Raw genomic sequence first — 26766 nt, forward strand, 5'->3', positions numbered from 1 at the left:
TTGGAGCGAGCGCGCGCGCGCGCACACACACACACACACACACACACACACACACACACCTAAGATCCATTTTACGACAAAATAAACAAAAATACACTTTTAAAAAACGCAAAAATCTGGCTGTGCTTACAGCTTCTGTTAGCTAAAATATCGAACAGAGTAACTCGCATTGTGAGACTGGACCCTCACAGTTTGGACTCGAACCAGGTCTTACCGGGTGAAGCAGTGGTGGCAGACCTCTGCGGCCCGTTTGCCGGACACGCAGGACGCCAGCGGCTCTGCGGAGGCCACCAGCTGCCCCCGGCGGATCCTAACTGTGGCCCGGAGACCGTTCCCCTTTCCCGGACAGACAAACCGCTCCACAGTCAGCAGCATCCCCGATTTTTGCTCCATGTGCGACGAGATCTGTTTACATCCGTAACGAGAGTGACGTCATTACGTCACGTGTGCGTACACAGAAACTAGACGTAAAAAAAAAAGAAAAAGAAAAACGTTATTTATTTAGTGTTTTTTTTTTCTTATTTTTTCTCGGATTTATTTATTTTATATTAATGTATCTCGTTTATTTGGAATATGTATCTTTACTTGCTTAAACTTATCTTGATTGTCTCGCTACTGACTATTGCTCTTTATATATAGATTATAAATTATGTATATATAACATATGTAATAAGTTGATTGTCTATATACATTTTTTTTAAATATTTATAAATTTATATTTACATATATATAATTATATAAATATAATTCATGTTTATTATATACAATATATAAATTATACTAAAAATATAACATACATTTATATAAATATAATTTAAATAGATATAATTTATATTTTATAACTATAAATGCATATTTATTTTAAATATTTTGTTCAATAACATTAAAAAATACATTAAAAATAAAAATATTCATACAGATTTTATTTTAATAATTTAAAAAATTAAAATGCAGTTGTATATTCTTTTTATTCAACACAAAATGGTACAATTAGATGCATATTTTGTTAATTTTGATCACTATCGCTTTAATAGGAAAGCCCATTTCCACCACACTCATGAAAAAAATAAACATTTCTCATAATTGTGACTTAGCAATCTCATAATTATAATCTCATAATTATGAACTACACTTTTTTAAATTCTCCTTTATTTGAAGTATTTTTTCACATAATGCCATTAAACACACCTAAAGGAAAAATCAGGAAGCACATCAATGAAGAATACAACTTAAATCCCTTCGAGTAAATCATGATAAATATTCTGTCTGAGATCACCGCAACTCCTGATATGTTTTGTGAACAGCATATTATAATTTCTAGACAGAATCTAAGTTGCTAAAAACTCTTAATTGCTGCACAATAAACTTCTTAAGAAAAAAATGCAACACAAGCTCCCAAAGAAAACAGATTTTAATGAGACATGATAAAGAAAACTTGTTTTATAAAACCAAATTTACAACTCAGGAAAAAAAAAGTCAGAGTTCATAAAATGATGCATGAAAATTGTTTGTCAGAGCAGTGATACACTAAAAAAAAGAAATAAAAACAAGTACAATACTTTCAGAAAACACTTGAATAATTTAACAATTTCCATGCAGAAGATGATAAAGACAGCATTGGCAGAAACTCACAGGGTTTAAATCATATATATGCAAGGAAAAACAGGACAGAAGAAACAAATCAGCCAAAAAAAACCCAACAAAAATATAAAACAAACTACGCCAGACATCTGAAGAGAACAAACACAAACCACAGGATAGATCTGCCTTTTTAAAACCATTTAAAACCATTTCCCTTGTATCATAAATAATTACAAATCATCTGAAAGGTTAAAAAAAAGTTGTGTTTTTGTGATTGTCATCTGAGCCAGCAGCTGACATGTGCAAATGAAAACATCAATGCATCAACAACTCGTTAAATCCAGGAAAGTCCTCCAACAAATGGTCAGGCTTTACGGAGACAAACATAATACTGTTTTATCCTTAAAGGGAAAATATCGTCAGAGTTTAGAGACTGAAAATATATTTTAAAAATATAAATTCAATTTGGCCTTTCCAAGGCTTTTCAAAGGGGGTAAATAAATTTAAAACTGTTTTTCTGAAAGAAAACAGGAAGAAATGACCAAAAATGGACAATGATGTAACGTCACTAACAAACAGAGTTTGGTAGAAACTAGTTACATTTACATGAGTAACTTTTTGGGGAAAATACTTTTAAGAGTAGTTTTACTCTGCTGTACTTTTTACTTTTACTTGAGTAATTTCAGTATGAAGTATTTCTACTCCTACTTGAGTAAAATTTCTGAATAAACTTCACTGAGTAAAGACCAAGTTTGTTTTAACCAAACCAGACAGATCTGTAGTTTTTATTAAAGTTTAATCAGTTTTATAACGAAAGAAATTCATTTGGTAAAATTTTTATTTTGCCTCATTTTGTTTATTTATATGAATTAATTTCACTTTGGCCCATAACTTTGGCCAAAGTTTTCACATAAATTTATATTTTGATGCATCTAATGACATAAATTTTAAATGTTAAATTATTGATGCTTTGATCAGTTACTCAGTAGACTTTTTTACCAAATACTGTTTTACTCTTGAATGTCTACTTTTACTTTTGCATGGTTAAAAATATGCTGAAGTCGTGCCACTCTATTTTAATATATCCTTTAAACGAACAGCGCCACCCTTCGTTTTGGCTGAATAATTGCATCTTTAAATTTCCGCTGCTCTGCTGTTGAATGGACAGAAGAAGAAAAAAAACATTTATTTGGACTCCTGAACATAAATTAGACTTATTTTTAGTTTTTCTTGTTATTCTGATTTTTGCATGTGGCATTGTCTTTGTTTTTTAAAAGAATAAAAAATATTATAATAATGGTTTGTTTATAATAACTTCTGGATAAATTGTTGCCACTTCTTTCTTAGATTTTTTTATATATTGTTCATTTCCTTTTAGCTCTTCTTCCAGTTTATTTTAAAGTCTGTTTGGCTGTGAACACAACAGTTTGACCTCAGTCCCATGAAATAAGTCTAGATTTTGCTATAATAACTTTTTCCTTGGGATATTTTTAACCAGACTCAGACTTTTGCTTTTTCTCTTTCATATTTTGGACATTTCAATCATGGAAAATTACCCTGAAAAGAAAAGTTAAATAATAGACGATATGAGCCCTTTAAGTAAAGATTAGAGAAACATTCATATTCCCTCTTTTACAGACGTTTGTCCACTTTTCTGTGAGGATTTTCACAATGAAATTCATTGCAAAAACAAATTTACGCCTTAGAATCGAATCAAAAGAGGTTATTGGGCTACATAATCATCTCAACGAGACAAAACTAAGGTTTACAAAGACAATAAATAAAGCACAAAGTCTGTGTTATATATGGAAGACCAAGTGGCGGAAAGTCATTCTGATTTCCTAAAATTATTTTTGGGAAAATCTACCAGAACAAACCGGATGTTTTAGCGGATTAATTCCCAGAATTCCCTGAAAGAGCAAACACACAGGCAGATTGAGCTTCATGTGGTCCTGCATCCATTATCTACACCAAGTAAATAACATTAACAATATATATTTTTTTGTTTCTCATCGATAAAACATTTCATATTTTGACACAAACACTTAAGTAGTTCATGAGTTTTCTGCTGAAGTGGTCTGTGCAAACGAATGGCTATCTGACGATGTCAACTCCTAACAGAAGGAAATGCCTGTAGAAATATTGCAAAATCTTCAAAAATATTTTCTTAAAAAGTACCGGTCTCATGTGCAACACGTTCAACAATCATTTGACAGCATGTACAGATGTGCACCGTTTTCTCAACGTTTTAAATATGCTACACAAAACCAGATCCTGATCGGTGAAACCCAGAGAGAGTTAAAACATGGCGCCGAGTCGGATCAAACAACAGGGAGCTGCACATTGCAAACGCAACGAAAAGGTTAAAATAAGTTATTTCACAATGATTTTTTATTCTTCTTTTCACCAACGTAGAACAAATAGAACACGATTGTACGCCATTAGCAATTCACGGATGGTAAATAATAACATTTCACGATGATTTGTAAAGATGCCTCAAAGCAAAGTTCATAATTAAGCTCCAAACATTCGTTTATATTTTTAAGATACACTTAGGACAAAGTGATTTCATTCAAAGTAGCAGACAGATGCAAAGTTTTATCTCTCAAGTTACATTTTCTGTCTTTTAAAAAAACTCTACAATAAAAGCAACACCTTTGGTTGCACCAATTACAAAACACTTAATGAGATTAAATCAGACATTATTTTACGCATCAGTTAGTAAATTCGTTTGAAGCTGAAGTATTAAACTTCTCAGCAACATTTGTGCACATAAGACTTTCTTTAATTTTGACGGACAAAGTAAGAAAGCTGACAGATTTTCTGTCGTACAAAAATTAAGACATCACAAGTTAATTATCTTAGTTTTTCTTCAGATTTCTCCGTGAACAGGCATCTGAAACATGTTTATTAAAAGTGCACTGGAAATGCGTTCGCAGAGCGTCGACATTGCGGGTTTGAAAACGCCAAATGCATCTGAAGGAGACGACTAGCCACTCGATAAACGGCAGTAAGCTCTTCACGAGGAACGTTACCTCAACACCCGTCAGAGGATTCCTGCTATAACCCGGAGGAATACCAGTGCTGCAGCCGGGTTATCCCCCGACGGATCTGACCGAAGTAAAAGTCTGCGTTTCTGGAGAAGTCCTGGCAGACGGAGGACTGGGCGTCCCCCAGAGCGCAGTAGAGGGCGGTGCCGCCGACACTGATGACGACGGTAACCAGACAGAGGAGGAAGAGCAGCAGGCAGGAGTCTCCACCGCCAACATCTACGCAGAAAAACAATAAAATAAAATAAAATCACACGCAGACAGAGGCGAGTTGTTGACCATCACTCTGCAGCTCGGGGTCAAACTATCATATGTCAGAAGTAATTGATAAAACCTAATCAATAAATCAATTAATTGCATGATCAATTAAAACAAACTAACTGATTTTTCTGTTTTCTCTCTTTCTACCGGAAGCTGGATGATAAAACTCTTCAGTCTGGTGTTTTGTTTTTTTTAAATTTGTTTAACAGAAACTTCATAATTCATTTTATTTCTTGTTTCTGTTTAGTTTCTTTATTTTGGATATTTAATATGTCTTCCTGTTCCAGTGATGAATGTTGATCAGAATCTAAAGTTTATTGATCTTTAAGAACGTATTACCTGAAAATAGCATCAAAACAACAATATTATCGTTTATCGCAAAAACTTCAATTTATCATCCAGTAAAACAGATCTAATAAAACCAGTTAAACTCTTCAAATATTGATAAATAGCTGTCTCTGAATTCAGTAAGTTATTTGTAAAAGGAAATAATATGGAACATCTTTTCACATTGATCAGTTCCTCAGAATGTTGAGATTGTTTTTGTGATTTTTGGCAATGAAAATTACATATTTTATTATACTAATTTAGAAATATCTAAAAGTGTTAAAAGTGACTTTTTATTACTCTGCACATCGATCACAGACTTTAACTTGACTTCAAGTAAGGCAGAGGCAGCAGTGGAGCAAAAGGAAGAAATACTGCCACCTGCAGGTGGGAGTTAGTCACTTAAACCCAACATTTTTTTAACATTTTTACAGAAAAACATTTAGCACAAAAAAGGAGGGGACTTGTTGATTTTGCAGAATACCGAAGTAACATTTGCTTCCACTTAATGATAATTCCCAAAGTTGTTTTCCTTTATTGGTGACTTTAAAGAAATAAATTGAGTACCATGGTCATAGGTATCATCGGGAACTTTGAAGCGGACGCGTCTCTTGGCCGTGGGTTTCTCCGGAGTGAGTTCTGGGTCAGCAGACGTCCTCAGGCTGTCCACATACACACTTTGCTTCTTCAAGATGGAGACAAGTCCAGAGGCGGGGGACATCTGAGACGCACCGCAGGAGACAAAAAGATGAGACATTTCACAGCAGAGACACGTACAGACATAAACAAAAGAAACTGTGAAACAAGTTATGGTTCAAAGTGGACTTTGACGACAGATGAACTTTGACCTGATCACACCAGAGCGTCTGTGACTCAAATTATGCAATAATGACATCAGTCAGCAATTTGAAGCCATTTTCAACCCATTTAGAGCAGCGAGAACCTGAGACATCAAACCTTAAACTAAAACAGCAAAAAAAGACAGGAGGAGGGACAGATCCAGAAAGAACCTTTAAAACATAATAAACTGATTTTCACTTCAATCTACTGCTGTGTTTTGAGAGTATCATACTCAATAAAAATAATAAAAAATGACAGAGAAACAGTCACCTCTTCGACTGTGATGAGCTTCGCCATTTCGTCCAGGGAAGAAGCTCTCCTGATGAAGTCGTAGTCCTCCTCTTCCTCCCTCTCCTCTGGATATTGTTCTTGCTGCTCCAAATCGGCCTCCTGGGAAGACAGCGCCTCCTCGCTCAGGCAGCTCTCAGAGTCCTCCTGCAGTCAGCATGGAAACTTAGAGATTTTCTATTTTGCACCATTTTGTTCAGACATTTTTTAACTCTGTCTGCTTATTAGGGCTGAAACGATTAATCAAATTAATCATGATGAATCGGTTATTGAAATAATCATCAACTAGTTCTTGATTAACCATTAACTGGAGTATTCAGACTCAAAAAAAGTTAAATTGGTAAAAGAGCAACATAGTCAGAGCAATAAAAATTAAGCCAAAACTGTACAAAAACATACATACATTTTGCATTTAGGATAAAAAAAAAACGTAAATCTGTTCTACCCAGTTTAAATTCTGTAGTAAAAGAAAATCTCCTAGTAAACACATTTTTTTAAATCTAATTATTAATTGATTAATCCAGAAAATAATCAACAGATCAGCTCTACACTCTGATGATGTGAGGTTTATCAGGAAGAGCTGAGCTGGTCACATGTTGCTGATATAAGTGTTTTTAGCTGCAGATGTTTGTCAACCATTCACTAAAGAAATGCTATGTTGCTGCATTTTAGTCAATAAAATGTTTATTTTGTTATTGTAATGTATCTTTTAATGTGTTTCTAATATAAAAAAGGCTTAAATTAAGGTAACTGAGGTAATAACACTACATTGCAAAGAGTTCCACAAACATATTGAAAATATATTTAATGTAAACATTCAAATGTGAAGCTTTGTATTTACTGTTTGACACATTAAATAAAGACAAAAACGATTGTCAGCCATTAAGGAAAAGATTAAAACCAGAACCACCTCCTACTGTCTATCAGATTTTTGTTATGGAAAACATTAATTTTTCCCTCCAAGTTGAAAAAGAAAAACTAAAGCTGTAATTTGGGGCTGAAACGATTCCTCGAATGATTCAAGTTCCTCGATTATTAAAATTCCTCGAGGAAAATCATCTGCCTCGAAGCTTCGTTAAATTACGTTAAAAATATAATTTTCAATTTTTGCACAATGCTTCTCCAGGTTAACTTAAAAAGTGAGCTGTTATTGTTACTGGTTAGTTTTCTAAACTACAGAAAAGAAATAGTTAGGGATGCTCAGATGTAAAGAAACTGAGGAAGATGTTGATATCCAATAGTAATACTAGTTATGGTAGGAAAAATGTATTTTATTTGATCCATTTCTTATTTGATTACTTGTTGTTAACTTATTTGATTAATTGTAAGAATAATCGATAAAATACTCAAGTACTAAAATAATCGTTTACAACAGCCCTACTGTGATTAATGAATGTGATGGAAATCTGTCTAAATAAAAACATAATTTGAAAAATAAAAAAGGCTTAAATGTAAAAACTGATGAATGTGTCGTTTTTAAAAGATCAACCATCAGAATAATTGACAACTGAAATAATTGTTAGTTGCAGGCTGCTAGCAGCAGCATAAATCATTTAGGGAGTGCATAAAATACAGAACCTACGAACAGAGCAGGGATGGCCACCCTAACGGCACACCAAACTGAAATTAACTTTAGTTTGTTTCATGACCATATATGGAAGAATAAATGATATACCTGAATGTCCTGGTAAAGGTGCAGCTTCTCGCTGTGCAGCTGCAGCTCTGCCCCACTGACCAGAGTCTCCACTGCAGGAGCTTCCTGACTCAGATGAGCATCCGGCTCGCTCTGCTTCTCCTCGCTGTCGTCCTCCGTCCCCTCGTCTTCCATCTCCAGAGCCTCTGCTGCCTCCTCCACCTCACTCTCCTCCTCCTCCTCCTCTTCCTCCTCTTCCTCCTCCTCCTTCGCCTGTGCTTCCCGAGCCGGACCTAAATCCTCCTCCTGCTGCTCTGCGGGGCTGGAGCAATCCATTCCCCCAGCTGCAGAGGGGTGCAGCCCGTTTCCCCGAGCTGAAGCGGCGGGCTCTCCCCCTCCCTCCGCCTCTCTGCCGCCAGCTTGCCTTTGAGTCTGATCGGAACCACAAGGCGTCCTCTGTGAGCTTCCATTCGGGGGTTTCCGGTCCGTTTCAGGTGAACCGAGCCTTTTAATCAAATTGTCGGAAAGCGCAGGAGGACAGGATGAATTCTCGTCTCTCTGCTCCATCCCTCCTTCAACCAGATGGGCTGCAGGAAAAAACAGGAAAGGAAGTTATTTATGTATAAACATGCAAACTGCAAGCAAATAATACTGTACTTAAGATAAATTTAAATGCATATGCTCATATTTCAACAAAAAATGCTGTGTGTAAATATTTGTAAACATAGTGTTCTTCTCTAAAGTTTATTTATTTATATTGAATGTCTGTAAACCTGTGAAACAGAGGTAAATTATGCAATTTTCTGAACAACATGAAGAAAATGTGTTTCATCTGTTCACAAAGAGTAAAACAATCTTTTACAATCTATTTTCAGTTTGTTACATTAATCCTGTTTAAATATCTGGTATTCTTTTTTTTTTCCTCTTAGTAAAGTGGGAAAAAAGAAGAAATAAAAACATATTGAAACTAATCTTCAATACAGTAAAACAAATGATTCAAACGGAACAGAGTAAGACTCGTATTTGTCATGGAAACCTAGTGGTCTTGGAATAGGCCACTGGCCTCCAGACTAAAAGTTTTAAAGAGGCAGTATTATGTATTTTACAGGCATATTGTAGCAGAATTAAGTATCTATGTTACATTCAATTGTTGTAAAATTTATATATATATATATATATATATATCAAATATAACTAGAAAGAAATTTGACTTCATATTTGAAATTGGGCCGCTGTCTCTTTAAAAGTTCCTGCTCTTTCTGAAGCTCCGCCTTCATGAAGTCGACACAACCATAGACATAATATAATATATCATTATATAATATAATATATTATATTATGTCTATGGACACAACAGGCTCCTCTGCTAACCCTTTAGCAACATTTCACTGAGAAGTAGCTCCTATAATGAGCTCAGCTGATACACAGCTAAACATTGTGTCAGTGCACTGTAAAACATTTGAAGGTGGTTTAATTTGAAAATGAAAATCCACCTGCTGAAAAAGCAACCTAAGTCAACAAGAAAACTGTTTTGGTTTTGACTCAGAAATTAAAGTTCATGAAGTTGATTTAACAACAAGAGACAAGTTGTCTAAAAAATGATTTTTTAAGTTCATTAATCTTGAATTGTAAGTTTTAACTTAATGCTGCGATTTCAACCAATTATTTCACAACATGGCAGAAAAAAAACTGCCCTCACCTGGTTAAAGAGCCACATTTCTCCATTATTTTACTCACAATATCAAGTTAATAATAATAATAATTGAAATTCTTGTTTAAAATTTCTGTTCAAAAACATTTAGTGTGAACAGGACATTATCATCAAGCTTTGCAAACTTAAAATAAACATTTGTCTTAATAAAACACAAGAGTCAGATCAACGTAACGCACTTCCATCTCAGGACATAAAAACATGCCGCTAAGCATTCTGGGAAATAATTCCCACTCCTCTTTTTCTTCCAGTTTTTTAAGTGCTAACCTAAAAACACTAGTTCATTCAACGCTTAATATAAAAGTTAACAACTCACTACTGTAAGTTTATGTTTCACAAACTCAAACATTTAGGTTCAAAATCTAAAACTTGCTAAATTTATTTGTTAAAGAGTAAACGACAGTAGACACAACTAAATGTGGCTCAAATGTTTAACAGTGTGGCAGGTAAAACAGAGGGAGACCACAAATATCTCCATCTGAACTGTCTGCTAAAGGAACATAGACGACAGAAAGGAATATTTTAGAAGATATAATCCGTCCTCTTTTCAATCAGTTTGAACCTCTGACCTCAGGAAGCCGTTCAGCTTCACTCTGACTGCTAAAAAAATCTATAAGAAGTGATTTATTCCCAGTGTAGAAACAATTCACCAAACTAAATGGTTACATTTAACTATAATATGAAAACTGATTTATTCTACACACAAATAGTTGACGTGATTGTATGAATGTGATTTATTTTGATTCACAATGATGCGCTGCTTAGTGTTTCACATAAAGTACATTTATAGTTTCCACGTCTCACAAAATGTGACAAACTCCAAGAAGTATGAACATGTAATTAAAAAAAATACAATGAATTAAGCATACAAATGACATGATTCTTAAAATGCCGCACTTACTTGAAATGCATGAAGGGCGGGAAACCCCTCCGCCAAACTGAAGGCTCAAATTGTCCAAAAGAGCAGCCTGAACACATATCACATATTTGGTACGTTATATTAAAGCATCTAAATACATTTAACTTTAGAGTTTCTAACAAGGAAAAGGAGTGGTAGAATTAATAACTATTAGCAACTTGTGAGGTGGTCAACAGAAACGTGTAACTTTGCGAAACACGTAAAAAGGCGGAAACGATGCAAACTGAAAATGTCTTACCTCAGCATCTCGTGTCGTCGGTCTGAAAACAGGAGAGAGAGAATCAGAGGCTGAGCGGACAGAAGGTCCGGCTTGGTTTAGTGAAAGAAGATGTGTGACCCGTCTCTGCTCTCCCAATCTAATATTAGCCTGAACACATTTCCCTGGCTAATAAAACCTGGGTGTGTGGGTGTGTGTTTCTAAAATGTGATGGGAGGTCTGGGGGCTCACAGTAACATCATTGAGTAAAAGGAGTTTATTTAAACTACTGAATACAGTTTAAATAAACTACATGTAACTATATAGAGGCATAAACCGGAGGGACAGTTTGGATCAAAGTGTCTAGAAAAAGAGTGGAAGTTAAGGGAATGTCCTCTGAAGGCAAGGAAACACGACTCGGTCTGTGTGCGTGTGTGTGCGTGCGTGTGTGTGCTGCGTGTGTGTGCTGCGTGTGTGTGATGCGTGTGTGTGTGCTGCATGTGTGTGCTGCGTGTGAAACCTTATCAGTGCAGTGGCTCAAATGTCTGAAAGTGCAGCGGCAGCAGCAGAGGACAGGGGACATATGGTTTACCCATCACTTCATTACTCATCACATTTTTGTGTTTCTGTCACTCAAACAGACTCGCATCACAGAGTTTACACAACACACAGCTGTGATTCGCAGAGGACCCAAAAATTTACTTAGCTAAGAGTAAAACTACTTTAACATATTTTACTCAAGTAAAAGTAAAAAGCAGCCATCCAGGAAATTACTCAAGTAAGAGTAAAAAAGTATTTGGTAAAAAGTACTGAGTAACAATCATTTAATATTTAAAAATTACATCATCAGACAGACCAAAATATGTGGTTAAATGGAGATTTTGGTATTTAAAGGGCAAAAATAAAAAATCAGGCAAAAGAACATTTTTCCAAATTGTTTTCTTTCAATACAAAAACATGTGAAACTTTAAAGCAATTTGTAGGTGTGTGTCTTTGTCAATGATGTTAAACAATCATGTTCTAAAACATGATTGTTTAACAAATAATCATGTTAGAACATTTATTTATTTATGTGAATCATAAAAAAAAATCAATCTGTATCAACTGCTTTTGCTGGCAGGCTGAATTTCTTGCACTTTGGGGAGCCTGACTCAACAGTTCATGTAACGACTCCCTAAAAACATGCAGGCTTACCTGGAGTGTGTCTGGCAGATGTGTTTCAGAGAGTCCAGGTGTGTGGCTGCCAGCTCAGGAGACGCTCCTCCACAGTGACTCACTGAGAGGGAAAGAGTTCAAATTAAAGTGTGACATTCTAGATTTAACATTTGAGCACATGGTGAGTGATTCGTAGTAAATCAACACTGAACATGTTAATAATGTACTTTGAAAATGATACTGGGTTTAATAGATAGATATATATATATGAGAGAGGTGTGCTGTGTATTACCCCACTGCTGTTGAAGTGCATTCAGGTTTTCCAACACTCTCTGGTGGTAAAGCTGCTCTAGCTGGATAAACAACAACGCTCGCTGGTCTGAGAAGCTAAAGTCAAGACTTAAACACATGAACCAAAACAGAATGACCTACTACATCGTTCCATGATAAAAACCTGACATAGATCTTGAATTAACAGTAATTCTTTGTATTTTGCTAATAATAATCCAGACTTTATTGTGCTTTTTTTTTAAATTGTTCTATTTTTGTCCATGTAGCTGGTACCCTGCTACCTGTAGAGGAACACAACACTCCTGAACACCAAAAACACGAACAAGATCATCTTAAGAGGCGCCTAATTCAGGACAAACTAGAACTGCACGATGTTAAAAAAATCACACAGGGACTATTGACCTTTAGCACGTGACGTCACGCTTTCCAGAACTCCGCCCGCTCCGCCATGACGGACGTCAAAACAACCTATGCACTCCTGTAAAGCCCGTCAAAAAACGGACATGCGGCATAATATCGCTTTGATTTAGTTGATTTAACTTTAAAAATGGTCACAATGTCCTGCGAGGTCGGCTACACAAACAGACAAGGATAGAAATAAAACGTGTCATTTTATTGCAATGAGGAAATATGGCGGCGACGGATAATAGCTGTCAATCAATGACTGTCAGCTCAACTGTTAACCGCGGATTTACAGCGAACACTTTTTACAAGGTAAGAAGATTAACGTTCATAAACCTTATAAGTAAGTATGATTAGAAAGATATGAAATATCGCATAACGGAGAAGGTATGCGTCTAACCCTTGGTAACTATGGAAACAGTGCCCCACTGTCAAGTAGCCTAGCATGTATGGAGAAAACTGGTTAGCATCTGGTTTTTTGAACGTATTTAAGGCTTCTTCAGTGTAAAGGGAAACACCGTTTATGACTTCATGATATTAACTCATGTGGTGTGAAAGCGGGTAAAGTCGGTAATTTGATCAACACATCAGCAGGGAGAAGGTACGGATCGGTTTCTAAGCTAGCTGTTTCCAACTTTTGTAAATACCGTCAAGATACAACGACATGAGAGGCTGCAGAGTAGTTTTAGGTCGTACAGAGGGGGTAACCGGGTGAGAGGAAGAAGAAACACAAAGGCAGGAGAACAGATACATCGGAGGGCGGGGGCCTGAAGTCTCATGTTTATGGATATGAGCAGCCAAAACACAAGCCTTCTTTGACTCAGCTCAATGCTTTCTCTCACTAACTTACGCTCTACAGATTCATTGCAGCTAAGCTTGCTTTCCCTTTTCTCTCATGCATTCATGTGTTCACACCCACTGGCTTTCCCTCTGATTACGGTAAGCGCTGCGATTTCACTTGTCCTTCCATCATTCTTTCCTGTCATTAAATGTTATTCTCTGTTAGCCTGCGAGCATCATGTAGAATTAAACTTTATAGAGCCAGACGATAAATTGTCCCAGAAATGATTGCAATAAGCGATAATATTGCCATTTTGAGACCGTTTTCAACTAATATAATAATAATTAATAATAATAGCTTATTAATGCAAATAAGACCAGTCAAAGATGAAAAATATATATATATTTTAAACAATATTTAACACTAGAACTGGAAAACTTTTATATATCCAAAATAATCAAACAAAGACACCAAATCAAAAATAATCAAAACTGATCATGAAGTCTTAGTAACCAAAACTGCGTCTTAAAAACAATAATCATTGAGCTTAGACAGGGAAAGTAAGTAAAAGTGGCAGGTTGTGCAAACTGGCTGCATACATGTTAAATGTTTGCAGTATTTCTCAAAATGGCGGCTTTTCAACAATATTAAAAGGAAGCATCTCTTTAAAGACTGTTGTCCAATTTATCATGCAATTAATTGATTTATTGTTTATCGTGACAGGTTTACCCATAACTTCAAATAAATAGCAACAAATTTATTATTCTGCTCATTTTCTGTCTGCTATAATAGTACTAAAATACTTAAATGAATACAGTTAAAACAAAAGCATGTACACATAACAAGGATACAGTCTTTCTGAAGGACGAAAGTCTCGGCGATCTGAAGGGAAAGAGAGGACAGAGTTTAAAAATGCTTTTATCTGATCAGCCGTCACAGAGACCAGAACACATTTTCACAAAAGATCATCGACGTGGAACAAGAGGATACGTCAATAAGTAAAGACAGAGATAAAGAAAAGGCAGTGATATATAAGACAAGAGCACTACAGGAAACTGAGCTGAGGAATAAAAATCATGATGTAGCAGGAACAGCGTTATTTTGTTTTCCAGAGAATGAATTGTAAATAAGATGGATGAATAATTACAGACGAAAACGAGAGATCGTATAATACCCTGTACCTCTTTTCAGCAAGTGTGGCGTTCATGTCGCCCAGCTGATCTCAGAACAAGAGCAGCGTGTGTGAGAGCGAGGAAGAGGAGGAGGAGGAAGCATAAGCCTCTCGCATGTCAAATGAAGTGAGGGCGGTGACAACTGCTTGGCTTTCTAGGTAGCCTACTGGGATCAGAAACTGCTTCAGGCTGCTTTCTGTTCTGCCTCGTAGGTTTTTTTAAAGCATGTAAATTTAGTTCATACCACATTAATAAACTGCTGCTTCTAAATCCCACAGTTTTGAGTTTTATGACAGCAGTAAAATCTGAACTTTTTATAGTTTATGGGATGATGCATATATGCAATTCCAGTTAAAAGGGAGAATCTTTACAGCCAGTTTAGTTTAAAGTTTCAATTATTGTGTGTTTGTTGTTATATCATGAAACCTGACTGAATGATAAGTGTTTAAGTTGGTTAAGAATAATACAAACACCTGCCAACTGATTAGTTGCAGATCTAAAATAAAATAATAACAGCATGCACAAATAATAATATTAATTAGAGTAGAATTTTACATTCTTCAGAAACAAAAAGATTATTTAAACTTTTTTTTTTTTAATTTTCAGTGACCAAATGTCAGTTGAGGCAGCTCAACTCAAACGTTGTGCTGCCTTCTTGTCAGTCGTCTTCCTCCATTGCTCCGACGCTCTTATTTAATCTGGAAGCCAGCGCGGGTCAGGTGTTCACTGTCAATCTGACAAACATTAACCTGCCTTAGAACGTACGAGTTCAGTCACGCAGCTCCGCGAGCCAGAGTGAAACTAACACAGGGAACCTGAGGGTGAGCACCGAGTGTGAGTTTTAATGAAGTGTGCATCTGGCTCCTGAACATGCCAGCAGAAACACCCTGGCCCCAGGGTGCAAAGTGCCACTCTGAGGTCGACTGGATGAGTAGCAGCCCTTTAAATGCTCGTGTGAAAGCAACGGTTTGAATAGACGAGGCTGGCAGAAAGCCAGCATTACACGCTGGAAAGACGCCTTTAAATGGGAAATGCCCGCCAGGCTTGGTGGAAATGCCCAGTTCAAAGTGTCTAAAGGTCACCTAATACGCTTCCTTCAACAAGTTACTGGAGATCCATGGGCTTTGCAAAACGTGTTCATTACATTTTTTGCACAAAAATCATTCTTGGGTAATGAGATTTCAGTCTGCTCAGTTCTGCCTATTTTGAGCTCCTTTCAGCAGGAGTTCATTTTAGGGCCTCTGTCACTTTAAATCCCAATGAGCAGCTGCTGGCCACGCCCCAAACTCAATGTTTATATTCACACAAAAAAATAGCTGCAAACAGATGCGTATTTATACAACCGTACATCTGTGAAAAGCAGAAGTGAAGCCTCCTGCTCACCCAAAAAGAATGCAGCATGTGGTTTCTGGATGGGAAGTTCACAACAAAACATTTGTCTTTTCCAGGAGCCATTGTACAGGACAAGCAGCGGTAAAAACCGGCTGACCAAACATGCTGGAGCTCAGCTTGTGTTGCTAGGCAACGGGGCTGGGCCAGGTAATGGCGCAGTGCCCATCAAATGTGACTTGCCAATCTGGAGGTTTCTGAAAAGTCTCATTTTTCAGACACCAAAAAACATCAACATTTTGCCAGAAAAATGTCTGGGTGTTTTTTTTAAATGTTTGGGCTGTTTCTCAGATGCAGCTGAGGCGCAAATGGAGGCACTAAAAAACATGCAACATGAATTTTGCAAAATGGGTCCCATTTAACATAGAGGAGGCGAAAGACAAAAGATTACCTGGTGAAGGTACTGAGGAAGGTGGGCATCATCATCTCTTTCTGCCATCTGTTCCAGAGAATCCAGGAGAGTTGGGCTTAACGCAGACCCTGTTGACGAGGTTGAGGCTGAAGAATATTCAGCGACTGGACTGGAGGTAAACTGTTCCTGATTTGAGGACGTGGCGGTGGTATGACTCCCTGTAGTGAAGGCAGAGGGTTCTCTGTTGGTGACCAATCCAGTACTTGAGCTGCTGGTCGCTCCAGTCAAAGCAGGCCCACAGTTGGAGACAGGATCCTTGGAAGAGGTAAGCTGTTTTGGACAGGAGTCTTTTAATGTTGCATCAGAGGTGAGTGTGTTACATCTGGTCCCAGAAGATCCGTGAAGCTGAGTGTTTGAGGTTAAACCCATCGACTCCGTGTTAAATGTAGTCGCTTGACTGCAGATGGAAAACCCAGAGCTGGTGGAACTGGAAATTACTTCCTCTCCACTTTGACTCAGTTCCACTGAATTAATGGGATGTAAAGTTTCCGGACTGATGACTGGGATGATGGGGGATGCAGGTTCTGGACTGGTCCCGGGGCTGAAGTGAAATGGAGTTTCCAACAAACTGCCTGCAGAGGAAAGCACAGGTAGACGTCACACAGAAGAGACACAGATACAAGGAACTAGAGAGTGACATGGTTGAAGCAGGAAGTAGACAATACAGCAACTAAACTCAACAAAAACATTACACAGGCAACAAATACTGAATCTTTAAAGTGGAATGGTTAACAAAAATGTTGTTGGTTCCTGCAAAGTTCCTGGCACTTTAACCAGAAGGAATAAAAAAATTAACATTTTGATGGTGGCTCTCATTTGGTGTGTAGAGCCCAGAACCATAGTAAAGGTGTTGTCAATGTTCAATGTTATGATTACAATGAGATCAGTGCTGATTTACATACAAATGTGCTTAAGAGTGTTAGCAAAAAAAGCTTAATTTTAAGAGACAGGCACTTTTGTTTTAATTAATTGCATAAATCAAAAATAAGCTTGATAAATGTTCTTGTCTCTCTCACTTTCTACAAATACTGGAGGACAAAATCTTCAATCTGGTGCTTTGGTCTCAATGGAGACTACAGAATCCATTTCATTGTTTCAGGTGTTTTATTTATTTCCCAGAATTAAACGTTCATTAGAAATTAAAGTTTATTGATCTTTGACAGGGTGTACTTGCGTTATTATGCCATTTCCATTACATCACTTGAAAACGTTCTCAAAACAACAATATTTTCATTTATCAAAATAACTTCTGGGTCAATTAATCATCCAGCAAAATGTGTTATAGGTAGGCCTGTCGCGATAAACAATAAATCAATTAATCGCATGATAAATTAAACCCATCGACCTCATTTTAATTATCGGCTTTATCGTCTCTTCCTGTCTTTTTTTTTCTCTTGATGACACTGAATGAAAAAAGGCTCAGCTCCTTTGCTCTCCACTGACCCTCCCTTCCTCATTTCCTTAGTGTAATGCCCACCGCACACTACACGAGTTGTCGGCCGATTGTTGGCCCAATTTTCAAAATCTGACACATCAGCCGACAGAAATCCTAGGTATAACGGTTCGATCGGGTTCGATTGTGCCGTGTGATGTCCAGCCACCTGGGCATTATTTTGGACTTGTAGCACAAAATAATGGCTACAAGTCCAGTTAACTAATTTTAATGTCAGGCATTAATCAATGCTTTACTACAATCTACCTGTGACGCATGTGGCTAGAGTCAGCGTAACGTCCTGACTGAATGAAAATCATTGTAACCTATTTATGTTAATGTAGAACAGCTGAAAAGTTACCGGGTTCATCAACTGCGGTAGCAATTTGGCTCCAGTTCCTCTCCTTGTCATTTCTATATTTTTTGCATGAAATGTTGAATAAACATTAATGTTGTTTCCACATATCATCACCAATGTCCGCTGGACTTCTGGTTGTTTGGGATTCCCCTCCCTCCGTAATTTCCCCTCAGAAGAGACACAGATTGGCTACCTGTCACATTCAACAGGCTGCATTAAGCTCCCAGTCGGGGAAAACCCACGATTTAGATCGGAGCGGCCACAATGATCTAAATCACAATACACGATGATCGGTTATGAAATCACCAGCGACAATGTTAGATCACCCAATGATCTAAGATTGTCATAAGGGGAAAATAGAGGCAAAAAATCGTGTAGTGTGAACTACTGCATTAGGCAGTCAGATGTGCCCGTCTTCTCTATTTAAATCTAGTGATTACTGAAGGCCAATATAGTACACACACCACAAAATCCACACTCTTGGGGGAAAACACAATATATATCTACACTGGCACTATATGGTGTAGAGTTTATACAAAAACGCGTTTTGTGGTAAAAAAATAACAAAATACAAAAAAACACAAAAAGGGCACACTTAAAAGACACTCAAAACAAAACTTAGAGAAAAACTGCACAAAAAAAGTCACAATATATAGAAAAGCACACCACAAGAAAACTCACAAAAACACACAAAAACACCGCTATATGCACAACACAGATGATATCACATGTATAACACAGTCACATCACACTCATACACACACCCCCAAAAAAAAAGTGACACTAAATATTTTCCTCCATCAAAAAATACTAAACAACAGTAGTCTGTAGCTAAGCTAATTATGCTAAATGGTTGATAATCTCACACAGTCTACCCACCTCTCTTGGAGAAAAACTGGGTTATAAATTAACACTCTTGCCTTTTTCTCTCTCTCTCTATTTTGTTTTTGAAAACCTGATTTTATAACTTTTCTTAGCAGCCGTAGTAACTGGCACAGTCGCCGCTGTATTCAGCTGCAGCTTCTACTGACTGTAGCTGCATACGTCATTGTTAAGAGCTCCAAGCAGGAACAAACCATTTAACGCAGATAGGGGGGAGTTCAGGGTAAAAACGGATGTGTGTTTTTTGGTCTGGGAGGGGCAACATTTAATTTTTACTGCTAAAAACAATCTTTGAAAATACAATATGATTAATTTTGTATTTGACAGGACCCCGATTTTTTTTTTTTAATTTTATTGCTATGAGCAAAAAAATAAATAATTAAATTGTGGAGGGCCCCCTGCTGGTCAGGGCCCCTAGAATCATCATCACTTTTCACCTCTTTACTGCGCCCCTCGTTCCAGTGTTATGTGTTGTTTTGAAAATAAAGTGCATCTATCTATGGCAGGAAATCGCATGTATTATTATGTCATTTCCATTAAATCAGTGTCAAAAGGTCTTGAAACAATATTATCGTTTATCGCAATAATTTTTTAGACAATTAATCGCTCAGCAAAATTTGTTATTGTGACAGGCCTAGTTATAGGCCATATTGTGTTTCTGTTACAGTCAGAAGATGTACATTTCCTCTGACTTCACATACCCAATGCTAAAATTAACCCATAAAAAGCCAAAGTTTCCTTACTGATTTCTGTAAACAGGAACTATCTTCAAAAACCTGCTGATTCCTATTCTTGACTTCTGCCATCTGCTGGAGGATGTCGATACTACAGGTTTCATACATTTTCTGTACTATTTGTAGAGTTTAAACCCAATTAACTTTATTTATAGCCCTGACCCAGAAGTAAACCTGACATATTATTTAAAACAAGTTTTTACTTGTCTCTTTCTTTTTTCTTCTTTTCTTTCTTCCTTTCTCTTTTCTCTCCTCAACATAATAAGCTGCCAAATCTATTTAGACAATAATAAGTAGATTAACACAACTTCATATCTTGCATTCTCGTTTGGTTTCTCTGTGTTGTATGTATTGTAGATTATTAAACACGCCACATAACATGCAGAAAGAACATAGGTTGAGATTTGAACCCTGAACCTGCTTCCTGCAAGGCAACAGTGTCCAGGTTGCACCTTCAAAAAGCAGATTTTATGAAGTACTGAATGGTGACAGATATTTTAAAATAGTATTACAGAAAAACTGCTGGTTTTTGTTAATAAATGTTGATGTTTTAGGTGTGCAAGTACATTTTATCAGTTGCTTTTTCTATAGATTTCCTGATTTAATGTTCTTTAAATACCAAAATAAAAGCTGCAATGCATTCAGCATAATTTAGACGCGAATAATTATTTCGGTTGTTGAACATATTTAATCAATTATTCAATATAACAATGAAAAATATTAATATTAAGATATTTTGTCAAAAGTTAATGAAGCTCACCCCAATTTACTCCTAAATCACTGCTTTATCCAGATGTGACTGACGCCCAGGTGAAGCTAACTCTGGTGAGCCATTTAGTATCAGATTTTAAGGTTAAACATGACTCCTCCTGCAGTTCTTTAATGTAAAAAAACTCACTCGGTTATGACGGCTTTGCTCTGGTGAGTGATTGCCACCAGAATGTGAAAACGTGCAGAGCTCACCACAGCAGCAGATATGTGGGAGTGTCAGATAACATGAGGGAATGCAGGAGGAATCCTGCATGTTCAGAGCTGAAGTAACATTTCAGGTTTAGGGTTAGGGTTAGGGTTTTTTCTTCACATCATTTCAAAGTTATTTTTGCAAAATATTTTTCTCATACTTTCAACCTGCTGATTCCCATTTTATGATTTATTAGCCATAACTCAGTGCTGGTGTGTGTTTTCTACTTGAATGAATAATTGCTTGTTTGTAAAGATGACACTGGGTTACAAAAAAAGTATTTTTGGAAGTTGTATATGTTTTTTCAACTGAATCCAAAAAGGACATCCATTTTTCTCATTCTGGTCAGGTTTTATTCTAACTTGATTCATAGAAATCCGATCTTCGGACTAAATCGATTACATTTTTGTGACATTATCAATTCATTTCTGTTAATGTTTATCATCCAAAAAAGGTTTTAGAAGAAAAAAATTGTTTCCTAACAGAGTGCAGGGTTTCCCCCAGAAAACTTGCTGACCCTGATGCTCGGGGCGTTAGGGCAATCATCCAGCCGGCCGCCATGTTTTTGAGTTTAACAATGTTTAAAGTTAACAGGAACTTTGATATTATCACTTGATAGTTGTGCACCATTGGTAGATTAATACCTAGACACCAACCATAAAAAAGGTAATACTTAAAAAAAAAAAACTAAAAACAATAATGTGGCACCACATATAAGCCTGGCGGGCCACCAAGAAAAGCCTGGTGGCCCGCCACGCTTAAAAGACACTGTGGGAAACCCTGGAGTCTATTAAATAAATGTTACAAATTTGGATTTCTGTAAATTGAAAAACCCCAGACAATTTTTTTGGCTGTTGACCATTGTTATTTAAAAAACTAAAAAGACGCGGAGAGATTCAAAACGACGATCAGCATGGATGTTTGAGCAGTACCTGTCTCTGAATAAGAGGAATCAGTCATCAGATTGTCTGGTGATTGGCAGCATATCAAAGAACTTGACGCCTCAGATTCCTCCTCCTCTTCCTCTTCTTCCTTCATCACTTCATCCACATCTTCCTCCTCATCCACGTCTCTGCTTCCTATTGAGTATCCCTCTATCCCCGTTTCCTCCTCCTTCTCATTGTTGCCCAGAGAGGGTTTCTGGCCGGGGCTGCGCGTTCCTCCCTCATCGTTTTGGGGAAGAGGGAGAGTTTGTGCGAGTGTCTCATTGAGGTTTTGCGTTTGGGCGGTGAGGGCCTCCGAGTTTGACAAGTTGTCACAGAGATCAAAGCCATCAACGTGAACTTGTGACATCGAGTTGCCCTCCATCTCAAACAGACCTGAGGATAAAAAGATTGGATCAGCTTGGTACAGAAAAGAATAGAAATACATTTAAAAACAAAAGAGAGGGCCTCATTTTCCTTTGTACATTATTTAAAGACTGTCTGTTGCAACTTGAGACAACAGCAACCACAGCATCGCTAAAATGCTGCCAAAACAACCTCCCTTGTTCTCAGTTGCTATTTTCTCTCTAAATCACATATAATTACTACTCTACAATTGCTCTGAGCTTTTATTCAACCATAGAAACGTGAAAAGTAACCACCATGATCCATTGGCTTCTGCAGTGAGGACCAGCGGCTGCAGTCAGGGAAGCCTCTCTTCAGGCCTGCAGAGACGACAAAAACGAGACTAAACAACCCGACTTCAGACAAAGCTTAAACATGGCCGACAGGGTTTGAGTCCATTTAGACAGAAAACAAACATGTGAAACAAGTGTGGCATCATTCCCAAGCTGTCAAATGAACCTTTGAGCCAGAAGAGATTATCAACATGAAGTTACAGTCCAACTCTTTTCTTTTGTCTTAAACCTGCATGACTGCAGCTTTCTTCCAGCTGATCATAACTTTTAACTGGTAAAGATCTGTTTTTACTGTCAAACATTCACTCTGCAGCATAAGAAAATAATTACATGCTCAGATGAATCACAAAAACACAAAATCTTACCAAGGATTTTTGTCTAATTTCCAGTGCAAATATCTTAGTGCATTTTAAATAAGACAAAACTAACTTACAAATAGCTTTTCACCAGTTTCTAAGAGCTTATTTAGGTAAATAATTCCCAAATATTTATGAAAAAGTGTTGGCTGTAAGTGAGATAACCTGGCAGTGAAGCTAGCACCTTTTCATCAATACTAAGGAATTATTTACTTGAAACAAACTCATATTTCTTGCTGAAAACTTGCAAGTTAGTTTCGTCTTATTTCAAGTGTGGTAAGATTATTTTATTTTTATTTTTTGCAGTGTAATCAAGTTTAAGGTCCTGAGTTTCACCACCCTTGTTTTTAAGACAGGGGAATAAAAGTATTAACTTTTTTCTGTTCTTAAACTGCATATTTTGCCAAACTCTGATTGCTAAAATTTTCTGGCAGTTTTAAAATTTTCTGGACATTAAATTATGACCCATTTTTCTCAAATTTAATTCAATTCAATTTAGCAGTGTGGAACATGTTTAATTCACATGTTCCTTAGTTGAAAATCTGGAATAGATAAATAAACCTGGATTACACAAAATCAAGAAAATTATGGACAACCCCGATAATCTACTTCATGAGAGAAAAACAGTGTCTTCAGTCAGAGGCTTCTTCAAAACCGCTGTAACACAGACTGCTACAGGAGATCTGTGCTGCCAACAGCCATCATCATCATCATCATCAACAATAACTCTGAAAAATTTGAATTAATATGAATAACAACATTTAATTTCCCTTTGTGATCAATGAAGTATTTTTAATTGAACTGAATTGGAAAAAGCAGGCAGGTGAACGAACAGGTAAATCAACGTAAAGCGCAAATCAGTATTATGCAACAGCACAGTTTTTTTCTTCACTCTTACTGCCTTGCTTCTGTTTACAGTTGACTCAGCAGCAGTCAAGACTGACACAACCAGATTAACCACTTTAAGCTTTCACTAACCCCTAGACCTGCCCTTCAACAACTGGTCCGAACCCAGATTTTAGACTGGAACTGGTTAGGCCATCTCTTAAAAATCAACTTTTAGGTGGTAAAAGTACTGGAAATTCCCTTAATAATGTAAAAGGAGATGAAGGCATAAATTAAAATCAAGTTTAGGAGAAGGCTCAATACGAAAACAATCCGAAATCTCACCCAACACGCAGATCCAGGTTAATTACAGCCGATCTCAGAGGAACAGAGCTGTCCCAGTTTTCTGCAGCTTATTCCATCTACAGGGAGGTGAGCGCACATAACGCGTTGTGACCACCTATGTTTCATAAGCAGATTATATTTTAACAAGAGACGACACCCTCTGAATGAAACGACTGTTTGCTTTTCCTCACCTTTTAAAAGAAACGGACAAACTTAGCACGGCTCCAGCCTGCGACTGATCCAACAAACACACCGAGACAAACATCTCTGACATTTAAGTTTTACGCTCCAGCAACCTCAAGATCACAATCACAGACGCTATTCTGACCCGTTTTAGGAGTTTCTCTGTTATGCAGGATCTGGTCGTCAAACGATCCTCTCCCACAGAGACATCCGTCTCCAAACAGCCATCCTCTCTTCTTTATAATCAGTGCCCTCACACCACAGGGGGCCATGAATAATACACGACACAAGAGGACAGAGGCAGACAGTGGCTTTCAGCCAAATGGACAAACACGGAGGATAAATATCCCGATCTGTTTGTTAAAACTCACCCACTAAAAACTAAAGTAACATTGACTTGGTGGAGTGGATTTACCACCATGAGAAATAGAAAAACATGAAATTAGGAGAGCAAAAGACAAAGTTACATTTAAATATTCTTAAAATGAGGTAAGTTAGCTAAACTTTCAAAACATTTTCATGTCAAACGTTTTGTCATTTGCAAGAGCTTAACTCACATTTTAAAATGATACAGTGATTATAAGTTAAAGACCAAGAGAGGGAGAGTTTTTCAAAATTATGGACACATGGACACATTACCAGAAGCTACAAAAAAAGCATGTGGTAACTTATCGATTTAACTGATTTTTAGCATAGAGACACTCAGTACCAAGGGCTGCACAATATATAATCATCGCATTGTCACTAATTGCGTTTCCATTGACAATAAGTGCAAATTGGAATTATGAAAATAAATTTGCTTAACAGAAAAACAGCAATTTTTTAAAAAAAAAACAGGGTTTTTTTTATGAAAAGTTTTTGTGCTACGATGAAGTGGTGAATCAAAATTAGTACAATTTGCAAAACTGCGATGGAAACTTTTTTTTTTAATCATGCGTGTTACTACTGGCAAAAATGACAAAGATGATGACGCAGCATGTTTTTGATGACTTATTGCATTAACAAACGTAAGGCAAATATAAACATATTTTAATTGCATCTCTTATTTAATGGAAACACCACAAGTGCAAAATTGGGTTTTGTTGACATGAGTGGAATATAAACAAAGTTTTGTGCACGTTCGTAATGAAAATACAACCATGGGTAATATGCATATTGCAAAGAACTGCCTGGACTGTAAAAAGTATTGGCTAATTTTTCAGGTGCCATGCTTTAAAGCCCTGTGTGCCATTAATACAGTATATTTGTTAACACTTGCCTAATGCAGAATGAAAATGTTTTTCAAGCAAAAGAGGCAGCATATTGATCAATTTATTTAAAAAAAATAATACAACTAAGCCCAAAACTCTTTGATATAAAACCTTATTGAGTTGGAAATAATGGTAAACTTCTGTTCTAGTAGCTGGATAAACTACTCACAATCAACCAAAAGCAGGAATGTCTAAAAAATGTATTTATTTATTGCAAGTCATATTGTCATAGTAACTCTCACCAATATTATTCCATGTTGCATATTTTCCTAATTCTGTACTTCCCTATTATTAACATGACTAATAAAACTTTTGTTAAGTCTGTTGGTTTTGGTGTCCCACCAACATCTGGCGCCCTGTACAAACCCTCTGGGTGCGCCCCTGGCATTTTGCCGACACTCGGTGAAATCTTGTAGGTTGCTATAAAACCCCTGAACTCTGCAGTTGAACTATCCCAATCAGTTGGGTGGAGCGCTGATGCTGGCTACAGTTCAGATCTTCTAAGCCACAGTAATGAATAACAGAACAGCTCAGACCTTATGTCCATATTTTACATTCAGCGTAAATCCAAAAGCACAGCATGCAGACAAAATAAGATGCCACGTCTCCAGAATGAGACTGATTATTTAGTAAATAAAACCGCATAGCTGTCCGCAGGCAGTTTAGAAAGCCAGGCGTGACTGACAGCTGAGCTTTCAATTAACATGTTGTATTTGTGACCTGTCAGTTGCGAACGTTGCTCTTGAAACACGAAGCAGAAATAATAAACGAGGTTTGTGCTGCTTCACTAAAAAGACGGAAAACCTCTGAGAGGAACTAGAAACAAATACTTCATTTTAACCCATTTAATGTGGAATCGCTACGTCTGTCTTGACGTTAGTGGATGTTGCTACCAGGCTAGCATTAGCTAGCGCCCAGCCAGACAGGAGACACATCTGGCCACCTTTAGGAACCCGCACCGTCATTTTCTTTACGCTTCCACGCACTAGCTGTAGTGCCACTGCTACAACGGAATAAACGTTACGACGCAGCGCGGTCAGGACGTACTTACGGCTGAAGAGAGAGGCTGAAGGGCGGAGAGCTCAGCATCAGACACCTTGCCGAGGATGTTGTTGTACGGAGTGTAATGCAAGCGCTACCCGCAGTCAAAACAGACAGCCAGGGGTCGTTGCTGCCGCTCTCCTCGGGCCCGGGCGGAGTGTCAGCTACACCGACCACGAGCTCTAGCGCCATCTATCGTCCATGTTTCACTTTGTGTTTAGCGTGACAGAAAGCAGCACAAAAATGTGAAGGGTGCGACGGTGTGTTAGTCATTGTATACAGAAAGAAGTTGTAAATTTCCGCCCAAAAAAAACACAGAAATTTTCTAGAAATTTCTAGAAAAGACGATGATTTTTTTTTTTGTTTCAAA

At 37.2% G+C, this 26766-nt stretch overlaps 2 protein-coding genes across 3 annotated transcripts in view; both read right to left on the bottom strand.

Moving 5' to 3' along the window:
* The window catches only part of smyd3 (SET and MYND domain containing 3), an 82363-nt gene extending 81926 nt beyond the window's left edge, over nucleotides 1-437 (bottom strand). Inside the window, exon 1 of the mRNA XM_007540409.2 lies at nucleotides 215-437. Within this exon, the coding sequence (XP_007540471.1) occupies nucleotides 215-393 (179 nt within the window). The 5' untranslated portion in view covers nucleotides 394-437. The remainder of the gene's footprint in view (nucleotides 1-214) is intronic.
* A 2492-nt stretch (nucleotides 438-2929) lies between these two features.
* cnsta (consortin, connexin sorting protein a) lies at nucleotides 2930-26552 on the bottom strand. 2 transcript variants are annotated; one of them, XM_016665021.1, is made up of 13 exons: nucleotides 26407-26552; nucleotides 22361-22423; nucleotides 21708-22094; nucleotides 16388-16980; nucleotides 14287-14317; nucleotides 12254-12340; nucleotides 12001-12082; nucleotides 10849-10870; nucleotides 10593-10659; nucleotides 8023-8567; nucleotides 6330-6494; nucleotides 5787-5940; nucleotides 2930-4850 (listed from the first exon to the last, which is right to left on the bottom strand). In XM_016665021.1, the coding sequence occupies exons 2-13, from the start codon at nucleotides 22368-22370 to the stop codon at nucleotides 4642-4644; spliced, it is 2352 nt and encodes a 783-aa protein (XP_016520507.1). In that variant the 5' UTR covers nucleotides 22371-22423; nucleotides 26407-26552; the 3' UTR covers nucleotides 2930-4641. The 2 variants fall into 2 exon arrangements, with proteins under 2 accessions (XP_016520507.1, XP_016520506.1); XM_016665020.1 differs by having other exon boundaries at nucleotides 26403-26552.
* Between the last annotated feature and the right edge of the window lie 214 nt (nucleotides 26553-26766).

Source organism: Poecilia formosa, unplaced genomic scaffold, assembly GCF_000485575.1.
Source record: "Poecilia formosa unplaced genomic scaffold, Poecilia_formosa-5.1.2 Scaffold539, whole genome shotgun sequence".
Lineage (NCBI taxonomy): Eukaryota > Metazoa > Chordata > Actinopteri > Cyprinodontiformes > Poeciliidae > Poecilia > Poecilia formosa.

Bases quoted from the DNA above. Each gene is read 5' to 3' on its own strand.
- cnsta (XM_016665021.1), bottom strand. The intron at 16,981-21,707 runs GTACTGCTCAAA...TTTCCTCTGCAG, and splicing joins TTCCTCTTATTCAGAGACAG to GCAGTTTGTTGGAAACTCCA. The intron at 12,341-14,286 runs GTATCCTTGTTA...TTAGCTTCTCAG, and splicing joins TTTCGTCCTTCAGAAAGACT to ACCAGCGAGCGTTGTTGTTT.